At 38.5% G+C, this 26,060-nt stretch overlaps 1 protein-coding gene across 24 annotated transcripts in view; it reads right to left on the bottom strand.

Annotated features, from left to right (window-relative positions):
- Nucleotides 1-26,060, bottom strand: part of ERC2 (ELKS/RAB6-interacting/CAST family member 2) — an 895,762-nt gene that overhangs the window by 385,148 nt on the left and 484,554 nt on the right. Inside the window, exon 16 of one of the 24 annotated variants that reach the window (XM_036219347.1) lies at nt 17,565-17,619. The exons of the other annotated variants lie outside the window; for them this stretch is intronic. Within the exon in view, the coding sequence (XP_036075240.1) occupies nt 17,584-17,619 (36 nt within the window). The 3' untranslated portion in view covers nt 17,565-17,583. The remainder of the gene's footprint in view (nt 1-17,564; nt 17,620-26,060) is intronic. 24 annotated transcript variants of the gene reach the window in all.

Below are 26,060 nucleotides of genomic sequence, written 5' to 3'. Positions count from 1 at the left end.
AACACTCGGCCCTATGCCCTGCCCTTAGTAAGCACCTGATAGATGATATAAGTATTATTCACTAAAACCAACCATAAGCAGGACAGAATTCCATCTCTGCTACAGAAGAGGCATAAGTCTAGTATTAGAGGCATACACAAAGAGGACATGATTCATTTAGAAAAGCAAGACAAGGGGAGGGAAAGCTTCTAGGAAGTGATAGCATTTAAACAATGTCTTAAAGTAGGGGTCATAAACCCAAACACTGGTGGGATGAAGCAATTATCATCAAGGAGTGATGCTGGCCAGGCAAGGAAAATACTCCTTACCTGCCACTAATTTCTACTAGACCCAAATGCAGGTTCCACATGGCCAGATTCTCTTACCACAAGAAAAACTATTTGACTCTTCATGTAAAATCTGACTTTCTGGGGGGAAAAAAAATTGATGCCTCAGTTGAAAAGAAAAAAACTTACCTGAATTTACAAAATACATTTGTGGGCCACACTTGTATCACTGGCTATCAGTTTTGGCCTTCTATTTTAAAGAACAGGTAGAATTTTGTCAAGCAGGGATAGTGGTGAGAACATTCTTGGCTAGGAAACCGTATGGGCTAATAAAGCAGCGGGGGTAAGAAAGGCCAGAAAAATATTCTGAAAAGAGAACAGTCCTCCAGAGAACTGAAAGGGAGAAGATGAGAAACAGAAGTGTCAGGAAACAACAAGCAGTTGAAGCAGGTTTTCAAGGACAGTTTACAGGCTGGGTTGACAAGGTAAGTCTGGGAATGGTGACATGGAAAAGGAAGGACTTTGAAATGCCACAACAACAAGCCTACCAGATCACTTTCTTCCCCTCTTTAAGTCTCAGTTTTCCTTTTGTAAAGTGAGGTCCTGAATTAGATGAGTTCTAAGCACCTGCCAGCCCTTTCTGCACCATTCAGGGGCACCATTGCAATTTCCTCACGTAAGGACGCCACATTAACTTTAGTGCTCTAGGCTATGTGGGGTATGACTCGAGCTCACCATCAGGAGGGAAAGGAGCCAGGGTCTACCGCAAGGATCATAGAGGGAAAGCTGACCTGAGCAATGCAAAGGGATCTAGAGGCCTTAAGCATAGACCAGATTCCCAAATGAAGCAGCAGGTCAATTAATAACACAATCACCTTCACTGAATACCTGCTTTGGGCCAGATTACGGTCTATTTACTGGACTAGGGATTATTTCATCAAATGAAGTAAAACTATTTCATCTCTCCCTCCTTCTCTCAAACCTATTATTCAGGACAAGGCATAGAATGGTTAAATGGGCCCCAAGTCACATAACCAGAAGTTGCAGGACCAGCAATCAGGCCAAGCAATCAATCTGATCCAGTACCCTCAATCCCAGACACTCTAACAAACTGCCTCCGTTATAGTATCTTTCAAATTTGTTATTTAGTTCTGTGTTCCTTCCACAAGGGTGCCAAAATTATATGGCAGGAAACCTCACTGGGAACATTTCTTGGTTATGGGTGCAAGAAAAGCTATGGACCAGGGTTTCCTCTCCTGTTCCAGAGGGTGGCCCAGGATTTGAGTCCTGGGGAGTTTTGTACTCCTCTTGGCAAAGAGGAGAGGTAAAAGGCTTTTGTTTTCAAAACCTACATTCTTGATCCAAGGAGTCAAATTGTCAGAATGAGTTTGAATGAGTGGAGAATGGTTGGATTTAAGAGATTTGGATTCTACCTGGGTGGCCGAAGGGGTTGTGAATTTCACAGATGGCAGGAAGCTGCATGTCAGTCCAAGCAACTCCCCAGAGAGTGAGGAGACAAGGAGCCAGGGACCCAGTGCTAAGGGCAAGGGTTCAGGCAGCCATGGGAAGGAGTGCGTTAGCAACTATGCTTGGCATGAACTCCAAGTATCCCAGCGGCAGCCACCTGAATCAAAGACCGGAGACCCTGCCTCAAGTACTCTGAGTGCATAATCTTTGGGGTTCTTAAAAGAACCCTGAGAAAGAGAGAGGGATCTGCATTATGTCCGAGGTTTGTTGCCTCAAGTACTCTGAGTGCATAAACTTTGGGGTTCTTAAAAGAACCCTGAGAAAGAGAGAGGGATCTGCATTATGTCCGAGGTTTGTTTTTCTGCCAAATATGGCTGATGCGGAGGGGAGTATGACTTAGAAAAAAAAAATTCTAGTTTTGCACCAAATGTTACAGAGTTAATTTATCCAATTATAATTATTTACATGGAAAAAATATTTATATTGAGAAGGCTTCATATGTTTGAGGAATTCTGTCCTTCTGATTAAAGCCTTCTCCCTCATATGTACATGTACACTATGTATTCTAATTGTTTTCTCTTTAAATTCTCTATTTTTATGTTGAATCAATGGCTGGTTTATAAGTTAAATATAAAATTCTGTTTTTTAAAAAGTTAATGTATATGTCTATATGTAGACACAAGTACTTGTTTTTAATCCCTGCTTGAGATGAGAGACAAGCCAAATATTCTAAGGGTTTTCCTAAGCTCTAATAATAATACATACTAATTAACTAATAAGTATTAATACTAATTAACAACTATATGGCATTTACTCTGCCAAGCATTGATCTGAGTGTGAATAATTATTTACAATCTCATTTATTTCTTACAATACTCTTTTGAGTTACCATTCTCATTTTATAAATGGGGAAATTGAGGCACAGAGAGGTTACGTAATTTTCCCACAGTCACACAGTTAATAAGTGGCAGAACTAAGATTTGAACCCAAGGTGTCAGGCTCCAGAGTCTTTGATGACAACTAGAGTACTTTACTTTCTGACATCTGTTGTGGGAAATGAAGGTAGGATAATTAGCATGTTTCAGGCTCTCTATAAATTCCATTCATTAATTCAACAAAATTTATTGTGGCACTATGCCAGTTATGAGGGATTCAGTTAGTCCCTGCACTCATGGTATTCACAGTCTAGCAAGGAACTTGCTCTTAATTCCTCCTTCCCTCCATCCTCCCTCCCTCCATTTCTCACTCTCTCTGTCCCAAGGAAATTACCTATATGACCAGACTTCATTTCACAACTTCATCCAAAAGTTCACATGCATATACCTTGGTGATGTAGCTACGTCTAAAACACAATGGGTATAGAGAAAGCTACATTTACAAATTTAGAAAGTTAAATCACAAATATTGATTTCACAACCCAAAGATGGCAGGATATGATCCATTTAAAAATAAACCTGAATTGTTAAGACATGTAAGCATGTAAATCTAGAAGGCTGGAAAAATAACATTTGCCACTAATAAGAGATTTTTTTTGTATGTTCATAGTTCACGAGTTGAGTGTGGTTCATAAACATCCTGGGGTTGGAGGCCTGTCTCAATGTAATATTCTTGTAAGGAAAAGAGCATTGACTTCATCGCAAGGCAGGCCCTGTTAATGGCAGACCAAGACTGGAATGTGCAGATAATTATCTTTAAGGCCGGTCAACGGCTATATGTCTCCTATAATATCACCTTTAAGATCAAGCCAAGACATTCCAGTCTGAATCAAGGTTTATTTATGAAAGGATTTAACACTTTTAGATCCCATATTGCTTGGAGGATCACCAATTTCCATTCCTAAATATCCAATTTCTTCAATTTCACAGAGCATGAATGACATTTCAGGTTCCCATATGCGGAGGGAAAAATTTTAAGACACTAAAATTCCTTTTCTTCAATGAAGTGAATTTCTTTACTAACACCTCCACAAAATAAAATCACCACTAGGGACTGAAAGTAAAAAATACCATAAGTCATAATGCCACATTTATGTAGATACGACCAAATTTTCAGGTAATTCTAGCTGAATGGGCTCCCTTGTTCCCCTCAAACTTGAAAGGTCAAAGGAGCAATTTGATTGTGGGTACTCTATATAGGCCAGACAGGGAAAAGAATGGTCCTTCTACCAAAAGAACACTGGATTTAAAGACACACAGATATCCAAAGAAAGCAACAGAGTCCAAATGGACCCCTGTATGTTGGCGTGATCTATTGAAAGGAACAAGTTAATCTGGAAGGCTGTATAAGGTTCTTCATTGGTAGTGTTAGGAACTGAGCATATATCCTTTTTGAAGAACTGGCATAAACTGGCTTAAACTAGACCAGGGTTAGCACAGTATGTGGTATGTAGTGAAAAGTGATAGTACCCACTGGGGAGGAGATAAGCAATCTCCGAGGAAATATCCCACAGCCCAATATTTCAGCCCTGAAAAATTATTTGATAACTGCCTACGCTGATAAAAAAGATAATGATGACCATTAAGACCACTAACAGACATAAATAGACATGGGAAACATAGCATTAGTCATTTGTTGACTAAAAATAATTTAGAAATTAAGCAAGAAAGAAATGAAAAAGCATTTATGTTGAAGAACAATGCCTTATGTTTATTATGACCTACTAATAGGTATTAATAATTACCTTTTAATTAAAAATTAATATAATACTAATATTACCTGTTAATAAATACTTATTAATGAGTATTAATATGTATGTATTTGTTATCATGTTGTGGGTTTTCAAAAACAAAACAATGGCTCCCTCCTTTTTCTAGGACTATCTCTTAACAGAGATTCAAAAGAATCTTCATTGAGTCAGGACTTTTCAACTCCCTTCCCTCACCCTGAAACTAATAAAACAATCGCCTTTTCCTGTTACCACCAATAATTGTTTGTTCTTGTTGTTGCTTTAAAGAAGATACAAGCCACTGAGCCTGGGAGGAGAGGAGCAAAGAGATTGGATATTTGTCTTAAGTGTCCAAAAGTAATATATTCAAAAGACATGTTTAGTTAATATTTTGTTCTGAAGTTCATTAACTGTATCATAGAGAGAAAATGTAGCATGAAAAAGAAATCTTGAGATACATGCAAAAATTATTCAACAACTGAGAGTCCTTTTCATGAACTAATTTTTTTTACCAAACAGCATTGGGCTACCCCACTGTCTTAAGTCTCATCTCTCTAATGTTAAACCTACCTAATCTGGGGTGGACAGGAAGCAGGGGATAAGTCTCTTTTCTTTATATATTAAATTATTCTTAACAATCTTTATTGACTATGAGTAGAATAAAGGATCAGAGAACTTGGAGGCCATGAACTAGTTTACTTTAGAGGTCCCTTTTAACATTTGAGAATATTGCCACCCTTTCAATGTAGAGCGGAACCCATCTTTACCCAAATCTTCTTTCTGCTGATACATACAGAGAAAGCTCTTACCACTTCTAGAAAGCCATCACCCTATAGCTTTTACTCTCCCTACACATAAGGTTTGAGAAGCTCATGAATTTCTCTGGTGCAAGTGACTTGTTGGATAAGCCTTAAGGGGAAATTATTTATCTATTTATTGCAGCATTTATTACGCTAAGGGGAAATTATTTATCCATTTATTGCAGCATTTGCTAATGAGCAGATATATAAACATGTAAAACTAGACTCACAATGGAAGCCGCTACTTGTTAATTTTGAGGACCCTTTTGAAGTTTGTCCCGCAAAACTAGACACCCACTATTGGAAGGTAAAAGAACAGGAACCAGAAACATGCTTCCTTCTTGAATATGCTTCCAAGTGTTAACTGTAATCGCAGCCTTCTATTTGGGTACCCAATTCGTTTTTGGAAATGCATATAAAAATCAAACAACTAAGACGGAACTAAGATTGTTAAAATATATAATCACAACTTGTCTTTCAGATCCAGTCTTTTATGAAACATATACAGTTGTGTCACATTTGGTACACACTCTTTTATCATGTCCGTAGTTGAAGAACTCACATCCAAAGTATTCCTGATTAAGTCTGAGCATGGGGCATTTGTCGGGACATTAGTAATTTCCATATTTGTCTTAACTATAAGAATATAAACTCTATGCTCTTTACCATTATTTTTAGCATTTTTTTCAAATAAAAAAAGAGATTAAGAAGCTCATATAATTACACAATCATTACAATATCAACAAAGATTGTGATGCTGTTGTTGGCTTACAAAAGACATTCTTATAGAAAAGAAAGGATTGTTTTATCTGATTTAAAAAGAAAATGTCAAAAAATAAAAAACATATTAATTTATAACCTGTGTTGGTTTTAGGAAATAAATTGCTGTGTTTTTAATATTTTAGGCCTTTAATGAAATTCTGTCACTTGGCAACTGTAATTCTGATTGTGAGAAGAATAAGTTTAATTAGTTTGGATTCCTAAGAGACACATAATATGTTAGCCAACAGGGATGTGCTATAAGATCCCGTGTAATCTTACTAATGTCAGTACATCTACTTTTAAGCAGTGTCTTTCCTGTCTCCTGATTGGCCGAGGGGTAGGAACCAAGCTAACCACTCTCACTAGAAATACGTAGGAAAAAAAAAAACACTGTGTATATAGAAATACAATAGGCTCTAATGGAATTATTCGGAAGAACTAATTTTTAATTTATTGGGCTTGTCCAGAGGCTTGGGTTTACTTCTTTATTCGTCGCTGAATTGCAGATAGTGAGATTGCTAAATACTAAGTTCCCAAAAAGTTAGCAGTTACAGATTATTTCAAAAATTATTTGACTATTTAAAAAATCATGACATTTTTAGATTGTAGGATGAAAATGAAATATCACTGAAATTCCTCCTAGTAGTTCATGCCTTCCAAATAGGACATACATATCCGTAGTTTTTATGAACACCCCAACCCACACACAGCTGCTACTGACCCAGAGCATGAACTTCACCTTAAGGTCAAGCCAGGTGATTCTGAAAGGTGTGCTAAATCCTCCAAGCACTGTTACCTCTTTACATTCACTGTGGCAACAGTATGATGAGCATTTCAGTCCCAGTGGCATGGAAGAATGAGTGTACTTCACAAAGCACCCAATTTATTCCCTATAAAATGCTTTGCATGGCAGTTGACTTTGGGCTCTTTTTATACAAAAATCCAGGTTTGGGGAAGATTTACTCTAGGGTTTTCAAATGTTTATGGCCTTGTTGACAGATTTTAAACTGGTACTTGTAACAGGTGATTTTTTACACCACTAGGAATCCAGAATGTGATTCCAGAACATTGAATAAAAATTGTCTCTAAGACTCCACTTGAATAGGATAGGATTCTCTTTGAAGAAAACAAAAGTAAATGGGATCAAGATGGAGTATAAAAGTTTATCTCTTTAAAAAATGCCAAGCAAATATGGCAAATTTTATTTATATATTTAGAAAAATTTATTTAGTGTGGGTGTTGAGTAAATGAGTTTTCATTTAATATTCTCTATATTTTCTAGCATGTTTGAAATATTTCATAATTGGTTTTGAAGTGGAATAAACTAATAAATATTTAATCAATAATAAGCAATTGTTTAAATGAGACATGTTAGATACACACAAACACAAACACACACACACAGTGAAAAGGGTGTTCACTAACTGTCCAAAAAATCAACAGGCATTGGGTTGAGCCTCACTAAGGATACCATCTTTTCCTAAAAGTAACAGCTTCCACATTTCACACATAATATTATGTAGGATTGAATCCATATATACTCAGCATAATTCTATCTTGATGAAAACGAGCACGAACATGGGTTCTACTTTAACCCTTTGGTGTCTCTCTGTTTCTAATTTCAAAGTAATTTTATAGTAAAATTACATTCAAAATAAAAGGGCAGGTGCTTCTGTAAAATTGGTCGGGAAGAGAGTTTAGTAATAATAATAATAACGACAATAATAGCACTGACATTTATTCAGTGCTCAGTATTTGCTGGCCTCTTTTTCAAGTTTCCATCTTATATATTAAGTCATTTAATCTTCTTAACAGTTTCATGAGGAAGACATTGCTATTACTTTAATTGGACCAATGAAGAACAGAAGTGCAGGGAGGCAAGTGACTTGCCCATGTTCACATAGCCGGAAAATGATGAAGTCGGGCTTCAAACCCTGTAGCCTATCTGATGGCAGAGGCTAAGCTTTAACTACTAAGTTCTTTTGGGAATGCAGAAACCTCTAAGCACACCCTAAACTGCTCTCACAATTCGCCACTTGTATACTAAAGTTAAAAGCAACTGTGAATATGTTTGTGTGACTCTGCAATAAATTATTAACTATATGGTTCATATTTGCTTCAACTCATGGGATTATAGGCTTCAGTTGAATCAATGTAAACCTTAATTGCTCACCAACATGAATTTAAAGTTTTGCTTACTCTTATAAATAAAAATATATAAATAAAATTATATCCATAATATTTATGACCCTTTAATTCTTATAAACACTATCATCCTTAAAATGGTATTAGTATTTGGAGAGAGGGGAGCAAGGTCAAATTTAGCTCTGAGAAATGCCTTTTGATTCTCCCTGGAAACTATATTCATTTCTCTAAAGGCTATATTCCTACATGTATCAGTCACACAGAATCATATAAAAGCAAAATTTGGGGACTGCTTCTCACCTAGAAATTCTCAACATGGCAGGCCAAAATCCACTACCATCGCAAACCAAATAATCAAAACTGAATATGATTTAAAAAGAGAGAGCGATGTTATTATCAAATGATTAAAATGCAAAGGAAGATCACTAAAACCCAAGGCGAAAAATATGTAAATGATTTTATTTTACCTTTAGCCATAAAAATGAAAAAGAATTAGCATATCACTTTTCTACTTGCTTTTGTTAAATAACAGAAAAAATATGCATGCAATCAATATAAGGAGCAAACTAATCCTTATAAATGGAAAACAATGTTTGTTAGGAATTATATGCAATAGGAAACAAGTCTATGGAAGGATATCCAAAAAACGAATTCACTGTTCTTTCAGATTATTGCTAATATACTATTTTCTCTAATTCAAGCAAAGGTTTATTAAGTAAGATCAGACATACATGTTTCTCTATCCCCTTGATAAATTTTAACAATTGTATAGTATCAATCCAGAGGTACTGTCTCATCCTACACATTAACTAATACAAAGATCATTTATTCGGAACCCTTCCCAAACATACCTCCTGTAGTCATTTATTCTTTAAATTCAATAAGTGGACTAGAATTTTCTGTCAACTGTCCCAGAATGTTTCTGATTCATATAGTTCAAATCTGTGGCTTTAAGTACATTAAAATTTAAATGATTTCTATTACTGGAGGAAAGTAAATTCAATGTTCCCAAAGTGATGTTTCTAACAGAATCAACTCAAACTCAGCTTCACTAAAATATAGCCGGCAGGGGCAGAAACACCATAAACATAGTAATTATGGTAAGGTAATCAAAGGCCTCTACATTGAGAAGAAAAAATGTCCTAAAAATGTCACTTGTGGGTTTGAGGGTTTGCAGCCTGAAAGGGACCAATTTTAAACAGAAGCCAAGAGGAAGCAGCACGCTTTGGATCTCTTTCTGTCTTTCCTCACCTTTCTCTCACTATTGGGAAGAAGACACAAGTTGAAAAAAATCAAGCAGCTCTTCTCCCCTCTCCCCACTCTTTCTCTGTCTTCATGTCTACAGTGGATTCAAAACATCCCCATTGTACTTAGAATTTCTTTTCCATCATATTTCCCTGACTTGTAATTATAATCACAGGGAGCTCCTATAGGTCTGTCTTCAAGACCTTTCAGGCCCTACACAGGGAAATTCATGGTTGAAAACAACTGTTTCATTCTCTTTAAAGAAACCAGCAGTGTGAACAAACTATAAAAGTTAACTCAATTTAAACAGATATTTTTCCAAGAAGATATACAACAGGCACATGGAAAGATATGCTCAACCTCACTAGCCAGTAGGAACATGCAAATCGAAACTACAATGAGATTCCACTTCCCATGGATTGACTGGAATGGCTATGTCGAAAAGTGTTGGTGAGAATGTGGAGAACTTGGAGCCCTTATTATTGCTGGTGAGAATGTACAGTGGTGAAGCCACTGTGGAAAATATGTTGGTTCTTCAAAAAATTGATCATAGAATTACCATATTGATATGGACCATCACTTGCAAAATTCTTAATCTTTTTTAATAAACCTAGTTAAGCATTTTCTTTCTTCCTTTCTTTGGAGAAAGGCCCTCTCCCTCAAACTTAGATAATTACCTTGAAATTGGTGACTCAGGTCCTCTGGCTCCTGATAAGGATCACTGAAGCTCAGTACTCTCCTTGGCCCATTATAAAACAGTAATGGCTTTAGGCCAAAACAGGGTTCTTGGAGTCCTAGAAAGAGGGGACCTTTTACCCAAAGTGTTTTTTATTTTCTTTTAGGAAATATATTAACCAAGCCTGATTTCCTTTACCCGTTTGATGGGCAAATCAGTAATAGAAATGTAACTAGATATGATTCAAGTAATAAGTCTGTATCTTTTTCCTTGTTTAGGGACAGAGGCGGCACTTCAGCAAGATACCCAAGACCTCGTTCTGACTGAGACAGAGAGGGAAAGAGCTCCATGAAACCTCAATTGGCAGGAATTATGACTCTCCTCAGCAGGAAGCAGATATAGAAGAAGAGATGTCTCATGCCTCAACATCCATGCTAATAAGAACGAGGTTCATGGCTCTCAGGAAAAGGGTGAAGTAGGAAACTTAGATAGTGAGTTTCAGGTCTGCCTGCAAAGACACTGTGGTCATCCTATTCTAGAAAGGGTCTGCCCTAGTCTTCCCACAATTAAGCAAGCCAGAAGGCATCTTTGGGCTAAAAGTAACTCACACAAGGAAACAGGTGAGCAGAAAAATGGGTACTAGTTTCATCTAGTCACTCGCGCTTGCACAATGAAAACGCCAACCTTCAATTCACCTGAGCCTCATTATACCATCACCATAATATGATGCATATGCCCAGAAGTTCATTAATATCATTATAACAGACTGAATTCTGGGAACAAACATGCGCATAAAGCAAATGACGAGGCACTGAGTCCTGTCATTCTTAGTTGTCAATCAAGAAAGCCCACTCCTCCATGAAAAAGTAACCACTCACAGCAAAGAGGGATAGAAACCCCAAAGTCTTTGTTACTATGCCCTTGAACCCACGAGCCTTTGAGCCATGCTTCTCTTGCTCAGGCCCGCATCCACATCTGGAAGTGTATGCTTCAAATAAAGCTATTCTTTTCTGCTATATTTAGGTGTCTTGCTCAATTCTTTGTTAGAGACATCAGAACCTGCACAATATGCCGAGAGGGGAACCCCACTCTCTGGTATCAATATGATCCACAAATCCCTCTTCCAGGTAGGTATATGCTCAAAAGAGTTGAAAGCAGACTCAAAAAGTGTACATGACAACATTATTCACAATATCCAAAGGTAGAAACAGCCCAAATGTCCATTGACCACTAAATAAGTAAACAAAATGTGGTATACACATGCAACGGAATATTATTCATACTTAAAAAGGAAGGAAATTCTGACATATACTAAAACATGGATGAACCCTGAAGACATTAGGCTAACTGAAATAAGCCAGACACAAAAAGACAAATATTGTATGATTCCACTTATGTGAGGTGCTTAGAGTCGTCAAAATCATAGATACAGAAAGTAGAATGGTAGTTACCACGGGCTGGGGGAAGGAGGAAATGAAGAGTTATTGTTTACTGGCTACAGAGTTTCGGTTCAGGAGATGAAAAAGTTCTAGAGATTGATGGCGGTGATGGCTACACATCATTGTGAATATACTTAATCCCACAGAACTGCACACTTAAAAATGGTTAAAATAGCAAATTGCATGTAGTGTGTATTTTATCACAATAAAAAAGTTGGCTCAAAGGATATAATGATAAATACAGAACGGTTTTCAGTCAACTTGCCTTTATAAATGAATAAGCTGCCATTCTGTAACTCCTTACTAATCTATACACACGATGGTTCTGGGTTAGAGAGGCTCTCCATTTAATGATCATCAGATCAGAAGCTATGTTGTAGTAGACTGAACCACAGTCATTCATACCTTTAAACTTTCTATTGCTTTAGGAAGAAGGCACTAGCTTAAGACAAATGGATCACCTTTCTCTTTCGCACAGGTCCTGACAAACATCACTAATCATTCACAGCACAGCTTTGTGCTGAGGCCCCTAGGACTTCATAATCCTTCCCAATATAGGGTTCAGGCAGCCACCGATTAATCAGAGCTGTCTGTCAAAATGAAATCTGTTTGCCATCGTGGTCTAGGTGGCAGCCTAGTTATTTTTACCCAAACTAAAATCTTAGACATTAAATCTAATTACAATTATGCCAAAGATACCAGATTATAGATATAAAAGGACAGTTTTGTCCCAATCTCTGTCCAAGCCTTTTCACTGTCCTGGATTCTAACACTCAGGGCCAGGGTACAAAAAAGCACCTTAGATAACATAATTCAAATGGCCAGAGAGACAGAGATTCTTGTAGCGTAATAATAAAAAGATGTGCCAGTATAATCAAATCTCTCATTATGAAGAGATTGTCTTCTAAAGCAAGGATTGGCAAACTTTTTCTATAAAGAACCAGAGAATACATATTTCAGACTTTGTTTGACCATGCAGTCACAGTCTCTGTTGCAACTATTCAACTCTGACTTATAAAAGCAACTATAGACAATATAGAAATGAATGAGGGTGGCTGTGTCCCAATAAAACTATTTACAAAAACAGGTGGTAAGTAAGATTTGGCCTATGGGCCTCTTTCCCACTTCCTTTTAGATACCTTCAGAAATTAAAGCCATATCTATCCCCACTTGACCACTGCTCCTCCTCCCATATATGAAGGATAACTGGCACAGAAAGCAGATTACCAAATAAGAGGTGGAGAAGGGCAAAGAAAGGGGATCCAAGAAGATTGATATCTTGGCCGGGGGTAGGGTCAGGAGGTACATGTAGAATTGAGAACTAAAGCTGAAGGGTGAATCACAGAGGAGCCACTCCCCAATTTCCATCCATCCACAAAAGCTAGATGCATTGAAAGATGATATTTGAATCCATCCAAAGTGAAGCCTGTCTGGATGTGCTCTTAGATTCTGTGTATGAGTGTGATATGACTAGGGGCCAGTTTAGTTACGGGCTATACTCTCTTGTGAAGGGTAGTACAAAAAGTGATGAACTTAGATTTCACTGAAGAATGGTACAAAGCTGATGCAAAACTAAGACATGGTTATTTCATCCTCTGTCACTTCTAAAAAGTTCTTCTCAACAATTAGATACAGCAGGGTAAATATGAAGCAGATCAGAGCCAGGGTAGCTCAGTCCTGGGCCAGCTGCTACAGCTCACTGACCTTGTACAAGACAGTTATTATCTATCCGTGTCTTATATTTAGAGTTGGAATCCAAATGCTGGTTCCACACAAGAATAAGAACATACATTCCAGGTGATCGGCCTTCAGACTGAAAGATACCATCTAATAAAGGGAAGGAAAATCCCTCATTATAACAAATATTTGCTCGTCTGATTTCAATGCAAGGTGAGACTAAAAGGAATAAAGGTATCTGGCAGGGAGAGATAGAAATGCAAAAGAGACAGGGAGAAAAATTGTAACTTGAGAGTGAATTATAAAATTACAAAAATCAACACCTAAGCCGGTCCATAGGAATAACATATAGCTTTCTGGAGAAGTTGACACATAAGCTGGGAGATGTGAAAATAAGCAGGAGTTAGCTGGGGAAGGTCAGTGGGAGTAGGGACACTCTAAACATGAAGAGCCACAGGGACTAAGGCCCAGGGAAGAAAAAGAGCAGAGTGCATGTAAGGAGTGGGTCTGTTCAGTGTTACCAGACTCTCAAGTTGGAGGTAGGTTCTGGTATAAAATGAGGCTGAGGGTTAGGCCAGGGCAAGACAATACAGGGCCTTAAATGTCCCAATAAAGAGCACAGAGTTTATCCTGCATGATGGCGGAGATGTTGAAGATATTGGGTAGGACAGGGACGAGAAAATGCAGAGTTAATTAGAACAGAATCGGATTGGAAACTGAGGGGCCAGTCAGGAAGCCATTGCATAATCCCAGCAAGATCAGCGCAAAGCAAAAGACAGAAGGGATGGAGAAGAGGGTGCACATTCAAGAAATATTTCAGGCTCAAGTAGGCAGGACCTGATAAGCAATTAGATATGAGCATAGGGGGATGTAAGGGATAGGATGAAACTAAGGATGACTCTCAGATATTTAGCCCGGACAGCTGGGAAAATGGCTGAGCTATGTTCCATGTGAATCCAGAGCACCCCACATGCCAATATTATCTTTCCAAATACAGAGAGAATCACTCTCTCAGAAAACAGGCAATCTGGAAAAAGTTTAAGATGGTAAAATGTAAAGATAAAACCAAGTTTGGAAATATGCTGGTAACAGGTACTGGAAATCATAATTGTACATGTATAAATAAAAGGCCAGAAGAGATGAATAGCTATATGATGCTACTATTAAAGCAGGTTTCACTGTACAATGTAGTATTTCTACAATGTTTCAAAGTCTTCCCTGTGAAATACACAAAGCTATAAAATGTATATCACATGTATGTCTGGGTGTTTTACAACCACACCATACCTCAGATGAACACTTTCTGCCCTGTAGTATTTCATTAAGCAGAAGATTTTTAAACAATAGAGGAAATTTTTAGTAAGTATATATTTCAAGTTACCTACACAGAAAAAAGTATTGAGTGGGTGGGCATCCATTTACTGTTTAGGTTTAATACTATTTTTATTCCTATAACTTTTAAAATATTCTCAAGTTGTCTTAAATACTGTGCACATCATTAAACAGATGTCAAATTATTACAGAAAAAAATGACATAGAATTGCGGACACTTAGAACACTAAAAGTCTTGAATAACTAAATTCAAAAAGGCATGTGGGGTAAGAAAAAATAAAAATGAGCAGTGAAATGTTCAAGGGGCTTAACGAAATCTGTTCCCTGAGGGTAACTCAAGGTCTATAAGCTATGTCTAAATTCAAACCAAGAACCAAGATTCTTGGCTTCTACTTTCCAACACTTGGCCTAATGGAACATTTTATAAAAAACCAGAAGAGAAAACACCCTACAAACTGGAGAACACACAAGGATCTTATGTATTTTATCAAGGATTGAAGTAAATTACTCTCACAAACAGACTACTGATCTTCCAGTTTTACGCTATGACATGTACCTGTGTATTCCATTGACTGGAGAACAACTGAACACAAGTAAGATTCAGGTTTGAATCCTGGCTCTATCACTTAACCACATTCCTTTGAATAAGGTATGCTCCTTTACTCCCTCACCTTCCCTCTCTGCATCTGCAAACTGAAGAGGTTAGAGAAGATCATCACGGGCCTTTCCAGACGGGTCCTCCAGCTAGGAGGCCTGTGGTGAGTCTTCCCACCTACTTTGCCTCCACAGCATTCAACAAGCTTATCGTTAACTTCCTGCTCAATGTTGATCTTGTTCCTGAAAGGCAGCGCTATCAAAATGAGGGCCTTGTAATCTTGTTGATTTCTGTATAATCCAATGCTTAGTACAGTGCCTGGCACTGAGAAGCTCAGTAAATATTTTCAAGTAACTAATGGCCCCCAGGGAAGTTCCCGATCCTTTTCTTTTTCTTTCTTTTTTCTTTTTAATGTGCTTATAATGGCATATCGCATATAAAAAAATTTTGTGTAATTACTAACAATGCCAGAATTAAAATCTAGATCACACAATACAATCCCAGGGAATGGAGGGCAATTCAGTTACAAGTTGGATCCTCACCCATCCTTCATTTGCTGTTGGATGTTTTGGAAACTTGCCTCATCAGAAGCTTTCCCAGTTAACTGTCTGAAGGGCCATGTTCCTAAACTATTCTCCAGAGCTTTCTGATTCTTCTAAAGGGAGTTCCACCATTCCTCTGTTCTTAGGTGGAGAATCAACCTCTGGTTCCCTCCCTATCTCCTTATCCAGGGTCCCTCTTCCTTAGCTGGCAGAGAGGGAGGCTTCCACTCCTAACTTTCTCTTATTACAGCTGAGGTCTGTATCCATGGGATCCTCATGAACGCGACTAATCAGGGATCAAAAATATTCAAAAAGAAAAAAATGTTACAATGCTACCAACATGTACTTTGTAGTTAAACCTATGATGGTTGCATCTGTACTGAACACTTACAGATTTTGTCATTATTCCCTAAACAATACAGTATAACAACTATTTATAAGTTATTATATTGTATTAGGTGTTATAAATAATCTAGAGATGATTTACAGTATCTAGGAGAATGTGTATAGGTGATATGCAAATACTATGCCTTTTTTTTTTTTATAAGGGACGTGAGCACTCTTGAATTTTGGCATCCCTGAGGCATCCTGGAACCAATATCCCACAGGTACCTGATACCTAGGGGGTACTTATTTCTATCTATTGACTGTTGCTTTTTCTCCCCTGAGCCTCAGGTCCTGGGGAAATGGTTGTGGCTCCTTCCAAGGAGGAACTCCAGACTAGTGTAAACAAACAGCTTACCCTAAAATTCCCTGCTCAGAGCTGGGGCCCTGCCAGTGCACAGTCTCCAAGTCTCCAAGGCAGGACTTCCTCGTATTGCAGAACAAACTCTCCTAGAAAGGGGCTCTGAGCCAGCCGCACCCCTCCCAGCTACCTCCCCCTCTTTCCTCAATTTCTCCTAGAATCTTCCTCTTGCCACTAATCTAGGTTGAATTCAAGTTTTGTATACTTTTTTCTGTTGACTTTTGGTATTCCCTATAGGGCCACTTTTATTTCATTCTGGTTTCTTCAATGTGAAAGTTTTAAAGTTTGCTTTCAAATAGACAAACAAAAAAGTAGACAAAGCTAATATATAATTTATATAGATATACAACAGGGTAAGAAAAATTATAAAGGAAAGTAAGGCAGAGATGACAACAGAAGTCAGGTAAGTAGTTTTTTTGTGTGGGGAGTTGGAAAATGTGAGCTGTTTTGAGCAGGATCTCTTGAAGGACTTCTAAGGTAACTAGAAAATTCTAGGTCCTTTCATGAGTGATAGAGTCAAAGATATTATAAATTCATTAACTATGTATGTGTTTTAGCTATTATCTGTATTTGTATTATACTTATGAAAATTTTTGCTTTTTTTAAGCTCAGATCCTCTTTGACTCTACAATTTAGTGAAGGAATAATAATCGACGAGATTGCTATAAATAGAGAAACATACAATCTCTTCCTATGTTTCTGCAAGTCCTCATCACTGCAATAAATATTTCATATCCAACTTCCATTTGCTTTTCTCCATTCATGAATCAGAGCAGATCAGTTGAAGGCAGAAAGCACGTCTAAGGAAAGTAGGCCTGGGAGAACTTTGGATGATGGACAACCTGGGGGATAGAAGACTTGAGTAGTCACTGAAAATATAATACACTTTTCCTTTTATGTTTGTTAAAGTACTCTTAAGAATTACCGTGTACCGAGAATTACAATAATGATGTTATTATTATGAAATCTATTGTCACCGTGTCCCTGTGACTAGGTATTTAATGGACTTTACCAACTTTAATATTTACAACAACTCTAGGAGACAGATATTATTTTTCTTGATAATTCTACATCATGGTGTGTATTGTTATTCCTCTGACAAGCCAATCCTACGCTCACCTGTGGCCCTTTGCACACTGTTCTCTCTACCTGAAATGCTTTCCCCAACTCTTTGTATGGCTGGTTCCTGCTCCTTCTTTAGGTCTTACCTTAAATGACACATACTCCTCATTTCACAATTAGTCTTCTTCCCAGTTCTGTTACCTGTTAAAATATATTCCCAACACATTCAGCACTCAGAAAAGCAATGGTCCAATTCCTTATTTCTGTCTCACATCTGTGGTAAAATCTTCCGAAAGTAACAGATCATACTGATGACTACATGATGACTACGATATCCTAGAATTCTTTCAATAAATATCCAGCTGGAATGAGGCAATCTATCTTTAGATACACACACCTTTTGACAAGAAACCATGAAAAAGCAAGCAATTAATACATAGGTCTAGCCAGCAAAAATGTTCTTATAAATTATTATTAAGAATAGAGAAATGAATGGTGTTGAATCACAATCACCTATCTTCAGGGTAGGAAGGGAAAAATCCCTGCCCAACCCTATGCAAAGACAAAGCCAAGGAAAAGAATCTCCATTCCTTAATTTCTAAGGCCAGCCATGCAAAACAGCTATACATGAGTTTAGTTAGGTCAAGTTTTCATTGTCAACTATAAACAACAATAAAGATGGCACACGAAATCCTTCAGACTTTAGAAGAAAGAATAATAATAGCCATATGCACTTAGTCTAAGAGGGAAGTATACATGGTGCTTCTAAATTTTATTTCATAGCTAAAATTTAGGCTTAGTTTGGTTTTTCTGCTGTCTTCACAGCTTATATATGCAGAACATTATAAATACTCTTCAGTGATCCTGCCTCCCTCTTAGGCTCCACGACATCAATCAAATTAACCAAGTAGCCTTTAGAAGAGTGCTCTGTAGCCCCAACCAACTCCAGGCAAACTGCTTGGCCACAGGAGCCTTGCCATTTCCTTCTCGGTCTCCTCCCTCTTATGGCCTCCAGTGTGGAGATGGTGTCCAGTCTCTCAGTTTATAGGAACCTCTAGCCCACCTCCTGTGCATGGGTAGGCAAAGCCATATTTACCTTCACCAGACAAGGTGAAGCCAGACACCAAGTGCACACAAAGAAGAAAAGTCTTTCTGTGTCAAATATCTGTCTGTGTGACGTCAGTGGCTTTTTAAAGGCTACCACTTTGGTGCCAACAACTTCAAATTCTTTGGGTGTTTAATTTAGAGGCAGAAAATATAGTCATCTATATTGTCATCTAATACTAGCAAGCAGAATTAAAGAATCCATGATGTTTCAAGGCAAGAAAATAAAACAATTTGGGAATGGACATACATATGTGTGTATACATGTACATATACCATATTGTGCATGTATGACCAAACGACGAGAGTATGTCTTATTGCCAAACATTAAGAAAAGCTCTAAAAATTAACAATGCTGGGAAAAAGTATACGAAGACATAAATCTTAGATTCCTCCCCCCCCCCACCCCCAGTCAATGCTAAACTCCAGAACAGGCATGTAAATCTTTAATACAGAATAACCCCTAAAACTGAGAGTTTAACGGATAACCTAAAATTAACAATGGCACAAGCATATCAGAAAATGAATGATATTCAGTATTTTATCAATACTGCTAACTACAGTATTGATAAAAATGGCAAAATAATTGTATGTTATTTTCTGAACACATCCTATGCACAAAAAAACTGTGGTAATGACTACGTTGAAATGTCATTGATTCACACAAACCTATGAGGTAGATAGTCTTCTTATCCCCACTTTAAAGATGTGAAAACTGAGGCACAACAAGATTAAGAAATCTTAACATCACATAGCTATAAATGAGTTAAAGAGGTAATGGATTCCAGGTAAGTGAAATTCTAGATTAAAAAATGAAAAGTGACAGCCCTTGACATGCAGCCTCCCCTATGAAATGGGAAATGGGAAGGGGAAAAAAACCAAATCTACATAAAAAAAGAAAATTAGAAAAACTCAGAGAATTTTCTGGATAATTTAGGCCACCAAAGAGTAAATGTCATTTGCAATGTCGACATAATTTTGGCAACATAAAGATTACATGTGTTTGTAAATGACTGTGAGTCTTTCATGGCAGTCATCTGAAAAGTTAGTGTATTATTTATATGATGCCTAAAAACTAGCTTGCTTCATTTCAAAATAGAATACTGTGATCTGAAAGAAAAAAAATGAAGTTACAAAACATGCCAGAACATTTCCATCTCCATTCACATCACCCCTATTCTAAACAGTCACCTGGTAGGCTAATACTGATTCCAAAGAGGCAATCTTTTCTGCAACACATTCTGGGAAGCCCGCCTTTGGAACTATCTCCAGAGTTTAGCACCTTTTTGTGACAAAGTATCATGCCAGCAGCATAATTTTATAGCTACGTGTCTTCTTGAACCAAGTCTTGGAAATAAGGCTGCTGATAAAAATAGGAAACTAGTTTTAGGAAAGAATGTGATTACAAAACAACAAGGTGTTTTGTGTTGCTTTTTAAGGACTAGAGAGGTGCCAGAAAGCTTTTGAGTAACAGCTGCCACCACACTGGGAAATGTACGCGAGTTCCACTGGGTGACGGATAAGAAGGGAAACACTCGTTTGGAAACATGAGTGTCAAAAACTAGACTGCTCAAGATGCTGGCAGTGATGTAGTCATGCTCACAACAGGCATGGTGCTCCCTACACGGCACCCAGCACGCAGCAGATGCCCATTGCACAGTTGTGAACGACTCAATGACTCTACCCATCTGCCAATTAAACAAAGAAATCCTTTGCTAATGAGAAAATTCTTTGCTCATACAGCAGTTATCAGGTCAAAGACCTAAAAACACAAAAGTATATCTTTACTAGAGAACAGAAATATGAAGAAAAACCTGCTCTGAGGGTCTGCCGCTCATTTTGCCACCTTTCTCCAGATGTTTCCAGTCTGCAGACTATGTTTCCTGAATGTGTGCATACGGGGTGCCTGCTGAACATAGCAGTAGCTCTGAGGGCCGGGTGGGAATTAAGTTTCCTCTGGCCCCCTCACTATGCTGCCCCTCCCTGCTCTCCTCACAGCCACTCCAAGCTGCTTCTAATGGGGACAGTGCCCCCTGCAGCTTATATAAAGAAGGAAAAACAACCAGGACAGATCCCAAGAGATGCACGTATTTAAGTACCAACAAGAATGCCTCTTGCAGGAAAATCTGTTAAAACAAGCCTTCTGAGAAAATCTACATGGTGCTTCCACTATTTATGGTTCGTCTACAGGATTATTCAGCCATTCATTTGTTACCACATTTACTAATAATTAATAAATTAATATTAGCATCATATTAACTATTGGTAGTGAAATGATAGAGCTGAGTAAGACGCAGGTCCTCATTTCCAAGGAGGTCGCCATCAAGAGTCAGTCAGAACACACACATCCCTGCTCTCTCCCTACCCTCAACAGGCACTGCAGACCAGGGTCAGCACACTCTTCTCTTTCCTCCAGGACACAGCTTCCCTGTCTTTCTCTACTCTGGGCCAGGCTGCTGCTCCCAATCTACAGAAATGCTATGGGAGCTAATTTTCCATTCTGTTTACTTATAATCATTCATATTTAGCTATTCAAAAATATTTATTGAATGCATACCAGGGGCTGGGCCAATCCTGTCCTGCATACAAAAGAGAGCCCTACATTATACTGAATGAGATAGAGAAAGTCTCATGTGCTCATGGGAAAGACAGCTAGGAAACAAGTACAGAGATAACTGTGCATTATTTTTTAGGCTGTGATATGCATAATGAAGAAACACAAAGTAAGATATGAACATAAAATGACAAGAATAACTAATTAGAGCATTCAGAGAAAGCTTCTCTGGGGAATAATATTTGACCAAATACATGCCAGAAGTGAAGGAGTAAGTAACATACATATCTGGTAAAATAACATTCTTGTCAAGGAAAGACCCCCCCTATGCCCATAAAAGAAAGACCCAAGTGCAGCATAGGCTTGAAGGGTGATGTGTCAGAGCAGTCAGTGAGGGGGCAGAGGGAGGAAAGGAAGTCCCAAAGAAAACCAGGGCCAATCACACAGTGCACTGCAAGGCTATGGTAAGGTATGTGGGGAACCTTCACAAGTATTTAATAACATGACATCATCAACACTCTCATCAGCACCATCACAGCACTAGCCAACATTTACCTGCTATTTTCTAAATGACCACGGCACTAGGAGGGAGCTACTATCATCACCTAACATTCAGAAACTTAACCTGTTGCATATCACACAGCTAATAAGATGATGGAGTAGGTAAACGTTGTGCTTGCCTCCTCTCACGGCCACAACAAAATTACAAATAAACTACAGAACATCCATCATTGGAAGTTGCCTGAAACCTAGCTGAACGGAAGTCCTACAACTGGGGAGTCCGACACAGAAGAGGCAACCTTGAGACTGGTAGGAGGGTAGGCGATAAGAAACAGGCTAGTCCCACACCTGCGTGTGGCAGTTGAGAATTGAGAGAAATATCTCAGCTGTGAAGGTCCCCCCTATGCCCATAAAAGCAAGGGGCCCGGCCACACACTGGACTCCCTAGCCCAGGGTTCCAGTGCCAGGAATAAAAGCTCCCACAACTTCTGGTTGTGAAAACCAGCAGAGATTGTGGCTGAGTGAGATGAAGGGCCACTGGAATTGCAGACATTCCTCTTAAGGGGTCCGCACGTAGACTTACTCTCTAACTGACTCACTTGCTCTGAGCTTCATCACTGGGGCAGCAGCTTGAAAGGTACCAGGTACATATGGAGAGGAAATGAGTCATCTACCTTCAGGGTGAGGGCTGAAAGAGCAGCTTTCTCCCAAACAGAAATGCTGGCAGTGGGCATTGTTCCTTTGGTGGGCTCTCCCCCACCTGGCTTGCAGAAGGAAGCAAATGCCATATTTGAATCTCCATTAGCCTGGCCAACACTGGTTGCCCCACCCTGGCGATTCCCTGATTCACCTCTGTCAACATTCAGGACCTACCCGCCTCCCGCCCAAGCCACTTCCAGTGGTCCATACAAATGTCTTGGTTCATGTCATGGACTTTCCTAAAATCTCTCAAAGGTTCACAATACCTAAACAAGCAGCATCAAGTGTCAGCACGCCCCATATCTCTTGCTGAGCCTGATACTAGTGGCAGCAGCCAGCCTCAGTTCGCGACGTGGCCTCTCAAGGTATGCCCAAGCCCAGTGTGGGTGGTAGTCATCTACGGATTGTTTGGTGGCCCATACCAGGTGGCCCTGGACAGGGCACAGGATGCAGCTGAAATTGGCCTCCCAGGAGGGCCCAGTCTGCACACCTGTGGCCAGCTATGGTCAGAGCCAGAGCACCACCCAAGCCACATCCAAGGACAACAAATCTAAAAAGCAGACTGGGTAGGCATCAGAGCCCTACTAAAGTAAATCCTGCTCCATAGGATCAGCCCCTGCATAACAGCTCCTCTACTATATTCACAGCCAGTCCTCACAACCAATCAGCCCAAGGGTCAGCCCCTCCCACTGACATGCAAACAGCAACCAAGGCTCAACTACAACAGGAGGGCATACACAACTCATACAAAGGATTCAACCTGGAGCACCTGGCTCAGGTAACCAGAGAGATTGTGCCACTGTGCCCTAGAGGACACCTACTACGTAAGGCCACCCTACTAAGATTGGGAGATATAGCAGCCCTACTTAATACATAAAAACAAACAAAGGGAGGTAGCCAAAATGAGGAATCAAACCACACAGAGGTAAAGACAACTAGACTGGGAAGACTGTACCAGACGATGAAAAAGCCCCTCTGGGGAGGGGAGTCACTGACTCTCAGTGATGGGGTGCTGCTTGGGGTGAGTTCGAGTGAGATGGTATAATTCAATACAAAAGTGGCAAAAAAGTAATGTGATTTTAGATGTAACTAAATTGACAAAATAAACATCATAATTAGACACTTTGACTATTTCAGCTATACCCCAATAAGTATATATATTCAAACTGAAAAACTTTTTTTATTTCTCTTTGAGAAATAAGAAGTGGCTCTATAATCAGAGAAGCTTATATTTGGGTATATACAATGATATTTCTTGACTCATAAGTGAATAAAGTACTCATCAGAACCAGGGAAGGAGCCAAACTTTCAGCCTGGAAACATTTGCGAGAAACCTCAACAAAGTTGCAGGATCTTTTTTGGGTGGAAAACCTCAGGCTGGCTGCCTTTGCTTAAAATGTTCATCTTCTGAACTTGTACTATTGCCTAGTCCAACCTACAAAAACAAATCCCTTGGGGCTGTATTCCCCCATCTCCCAGCTTGTTTTATAGTATGATTATGTCTTCATGATTTTGTCTGTCCATTAGACAGGGTGAAGGAGAAGAAAGAACTTAGACTAGGAAACCCCAGAGGTTAGTACAGAGCTTAATATAAGTGCCTATGGAATGAATAAAAGTAGGAACAAAACTTCAGTTCAAAAGCATTTAAAATATAGAGATATGACCTTATTTTTATATGAGGAGAAAACATCATGGAATTAAAAACATTATAAAACACAGAATCTGTTAAAACTGAGAAGAAGGTCTTCCCACCACCTGTAATATCTCTCCCAGACTTCACAGTCCCTAAAAATGCAATTCTAACTACTACCTTGGTCTCAAACATGGGACTCTAATGTACATGTGGTAATTCCTGTAAAGTGAAACTTTACCCAGGTTAACCAAGCCATGTCTAGTATGGTCTTAATCGTCCATTTAGAGTAAGGGGGAAACAACCTTGTAGGAGGAGTAAAAGGGTAAAGCCATCATTAAGCCAGGTTAAAAGAGGTACAGTTCATTCAGAAATTACGGGCCCATTTATGATCAGACTCGGGCATCCAGGAGACATGCATTCAAGGTTTTATCGTTTAACTGTTAACATTTTCAAATTTGTGTTTTCTAATTTTTCATAAAGAGCCTTTCACAGCCAAAAAAGTACAACCAAAACAAAAACAAGCCTACTGGTAATGACACAGGGACACTCTGTGCTTCATTTGCAACCTGTATAATTGATTTTGACAGCATAACAGGAAACTAAAGCACTATATTCCACACTACCAATGAACTGTTTTAGCAGGAAAAGGGCAAACTGCATCCAAGTGAGAATTAACAATGGATACATTAAAAAATTAGATTTTATATTTTAAGACTGGAATAATTTCCACATCTTCCTCTAAAACATTCTTCATTCAATTTGGATTTGGGGACAGCATAGCATAATGTAAACTTATAATCATGAGTCAACGCAGATCTCAAAGTCAAGAGTGATAAAAGAAAATATTACTATGCCTGTCAGAAACATTTTTCAAGATTGCTTCACATTAATTTTTTTTTAACGAGGTGCAATTTTTAAAAAGTATATCAGAAGTAGAATTATTTTGGCCATCATTCCAACAGAACTGTTTTTTTAATCAAGTGGCGCAAAACCACTGCAAGATGCCCAGGTAAATTCTGATACAGCAAAGATAATATTATGCTTAATAAAAAGTACTACTGCAGAGTTTGTTCAACTTCAAATTGCAATCAAAGAGCCAACAGCATATCTCAGTTATCGACACTGATTGTTTAGATTGGCATTTACCCAAGTTCCACAAAATATTAATTTTTTGCAATATTAACAGGTGTTCCAAGGAGGAAAAAAACTTCTTTTGTCAAATGATTTGGAAAAATTTTGGATTAAAGAACATTAAACAGTTCTCTTGACTGCAGGACTTCTCAGAGTTTTTAATATGCTAATATGCATGGTTCTTCTCTAAGAGAAGAATAGGGTATGTATTGTTTTCCAGAGGCATTTGACAAATGGAACTTTTTTTTCTGACAGTATTTGACAGAACTTCACTTTGAGAAACATGCTTTAGGAATATTAACCTAGATCATATCAACCCGGTTTTTGTCAAATTAGTCTCTTTTCCATTTTCCCACAGCTTACTATGACCCACACAGTGGAGGGAAAAAATATCCCCTATTGACATAGTGGCTTATTAAAACAATAGTCCACTTCACAAATACATTTAAAAGCCACATAGTTCCTGCCTTTGTGAATTAAGTCTGTAACTCACATGGCTCAATTTTGAGGAAGTACTGCATTGTATATCTTAGGTCCAGACCATCACATTTCTAATCTTTATCTTATACCAAAAAAGGTAACAATTGGTAGACGTACTATTTTAACTGACTACTCTAAGGAAAGAAAATATAATGTTTTAGTGAACACTACGAAAGTCTCAAAACGGTAGACCTTGCACTTCAAACCAAGAACAGAAAGAGTTCTTGGAACAAATGATATTTAAAGCCAGATAATATTACAGGGCTGGTACTGAATTAGACCAATTTCCCCCCATTTTCCTGGATTCTCAGCTAGAGGACATTCCTGTCATTAACTTGAATGCTTTATCTGGGCAGCTAGCTGCCTTCTCTGATGCTTCTTTTAAATTATCACATGTATGCATCCTTCACTTAGTCCCAGGACCCTAGGAACTCCGAGTTAAAATAGGCCTTACCCAATACAAGTCTACCAATTTGTAGCTGAAAGAACAGGCTCAGAGAGAAAAAAAATATTACTCACCCAAAATCACACAGCTAATTA

This window comes from Rousettus aegyptiacus, unplaced genomic scaffold, assembly GCF_014176215.1.
Source record: "Rousettus aegyptiacus isolate mRouAeg1 unplaced genomic scaffold, mRouAeg1.p scaffold_m13_p_4, whole genome shotgun sequence".
In the NCBI taxonomy this organism is placed as follows: Eukaryota; Metazoa; Chordata; class Mammalia; order Chiroptera; family Pteropodidae; genus Rousettus; species Rousettus aegyptiacus.
The sequence above is the reverse complement of the archived record's forward strand: the minus strand, read 5'-3'. Positions and strand labels throughout refer to the sequence as shown.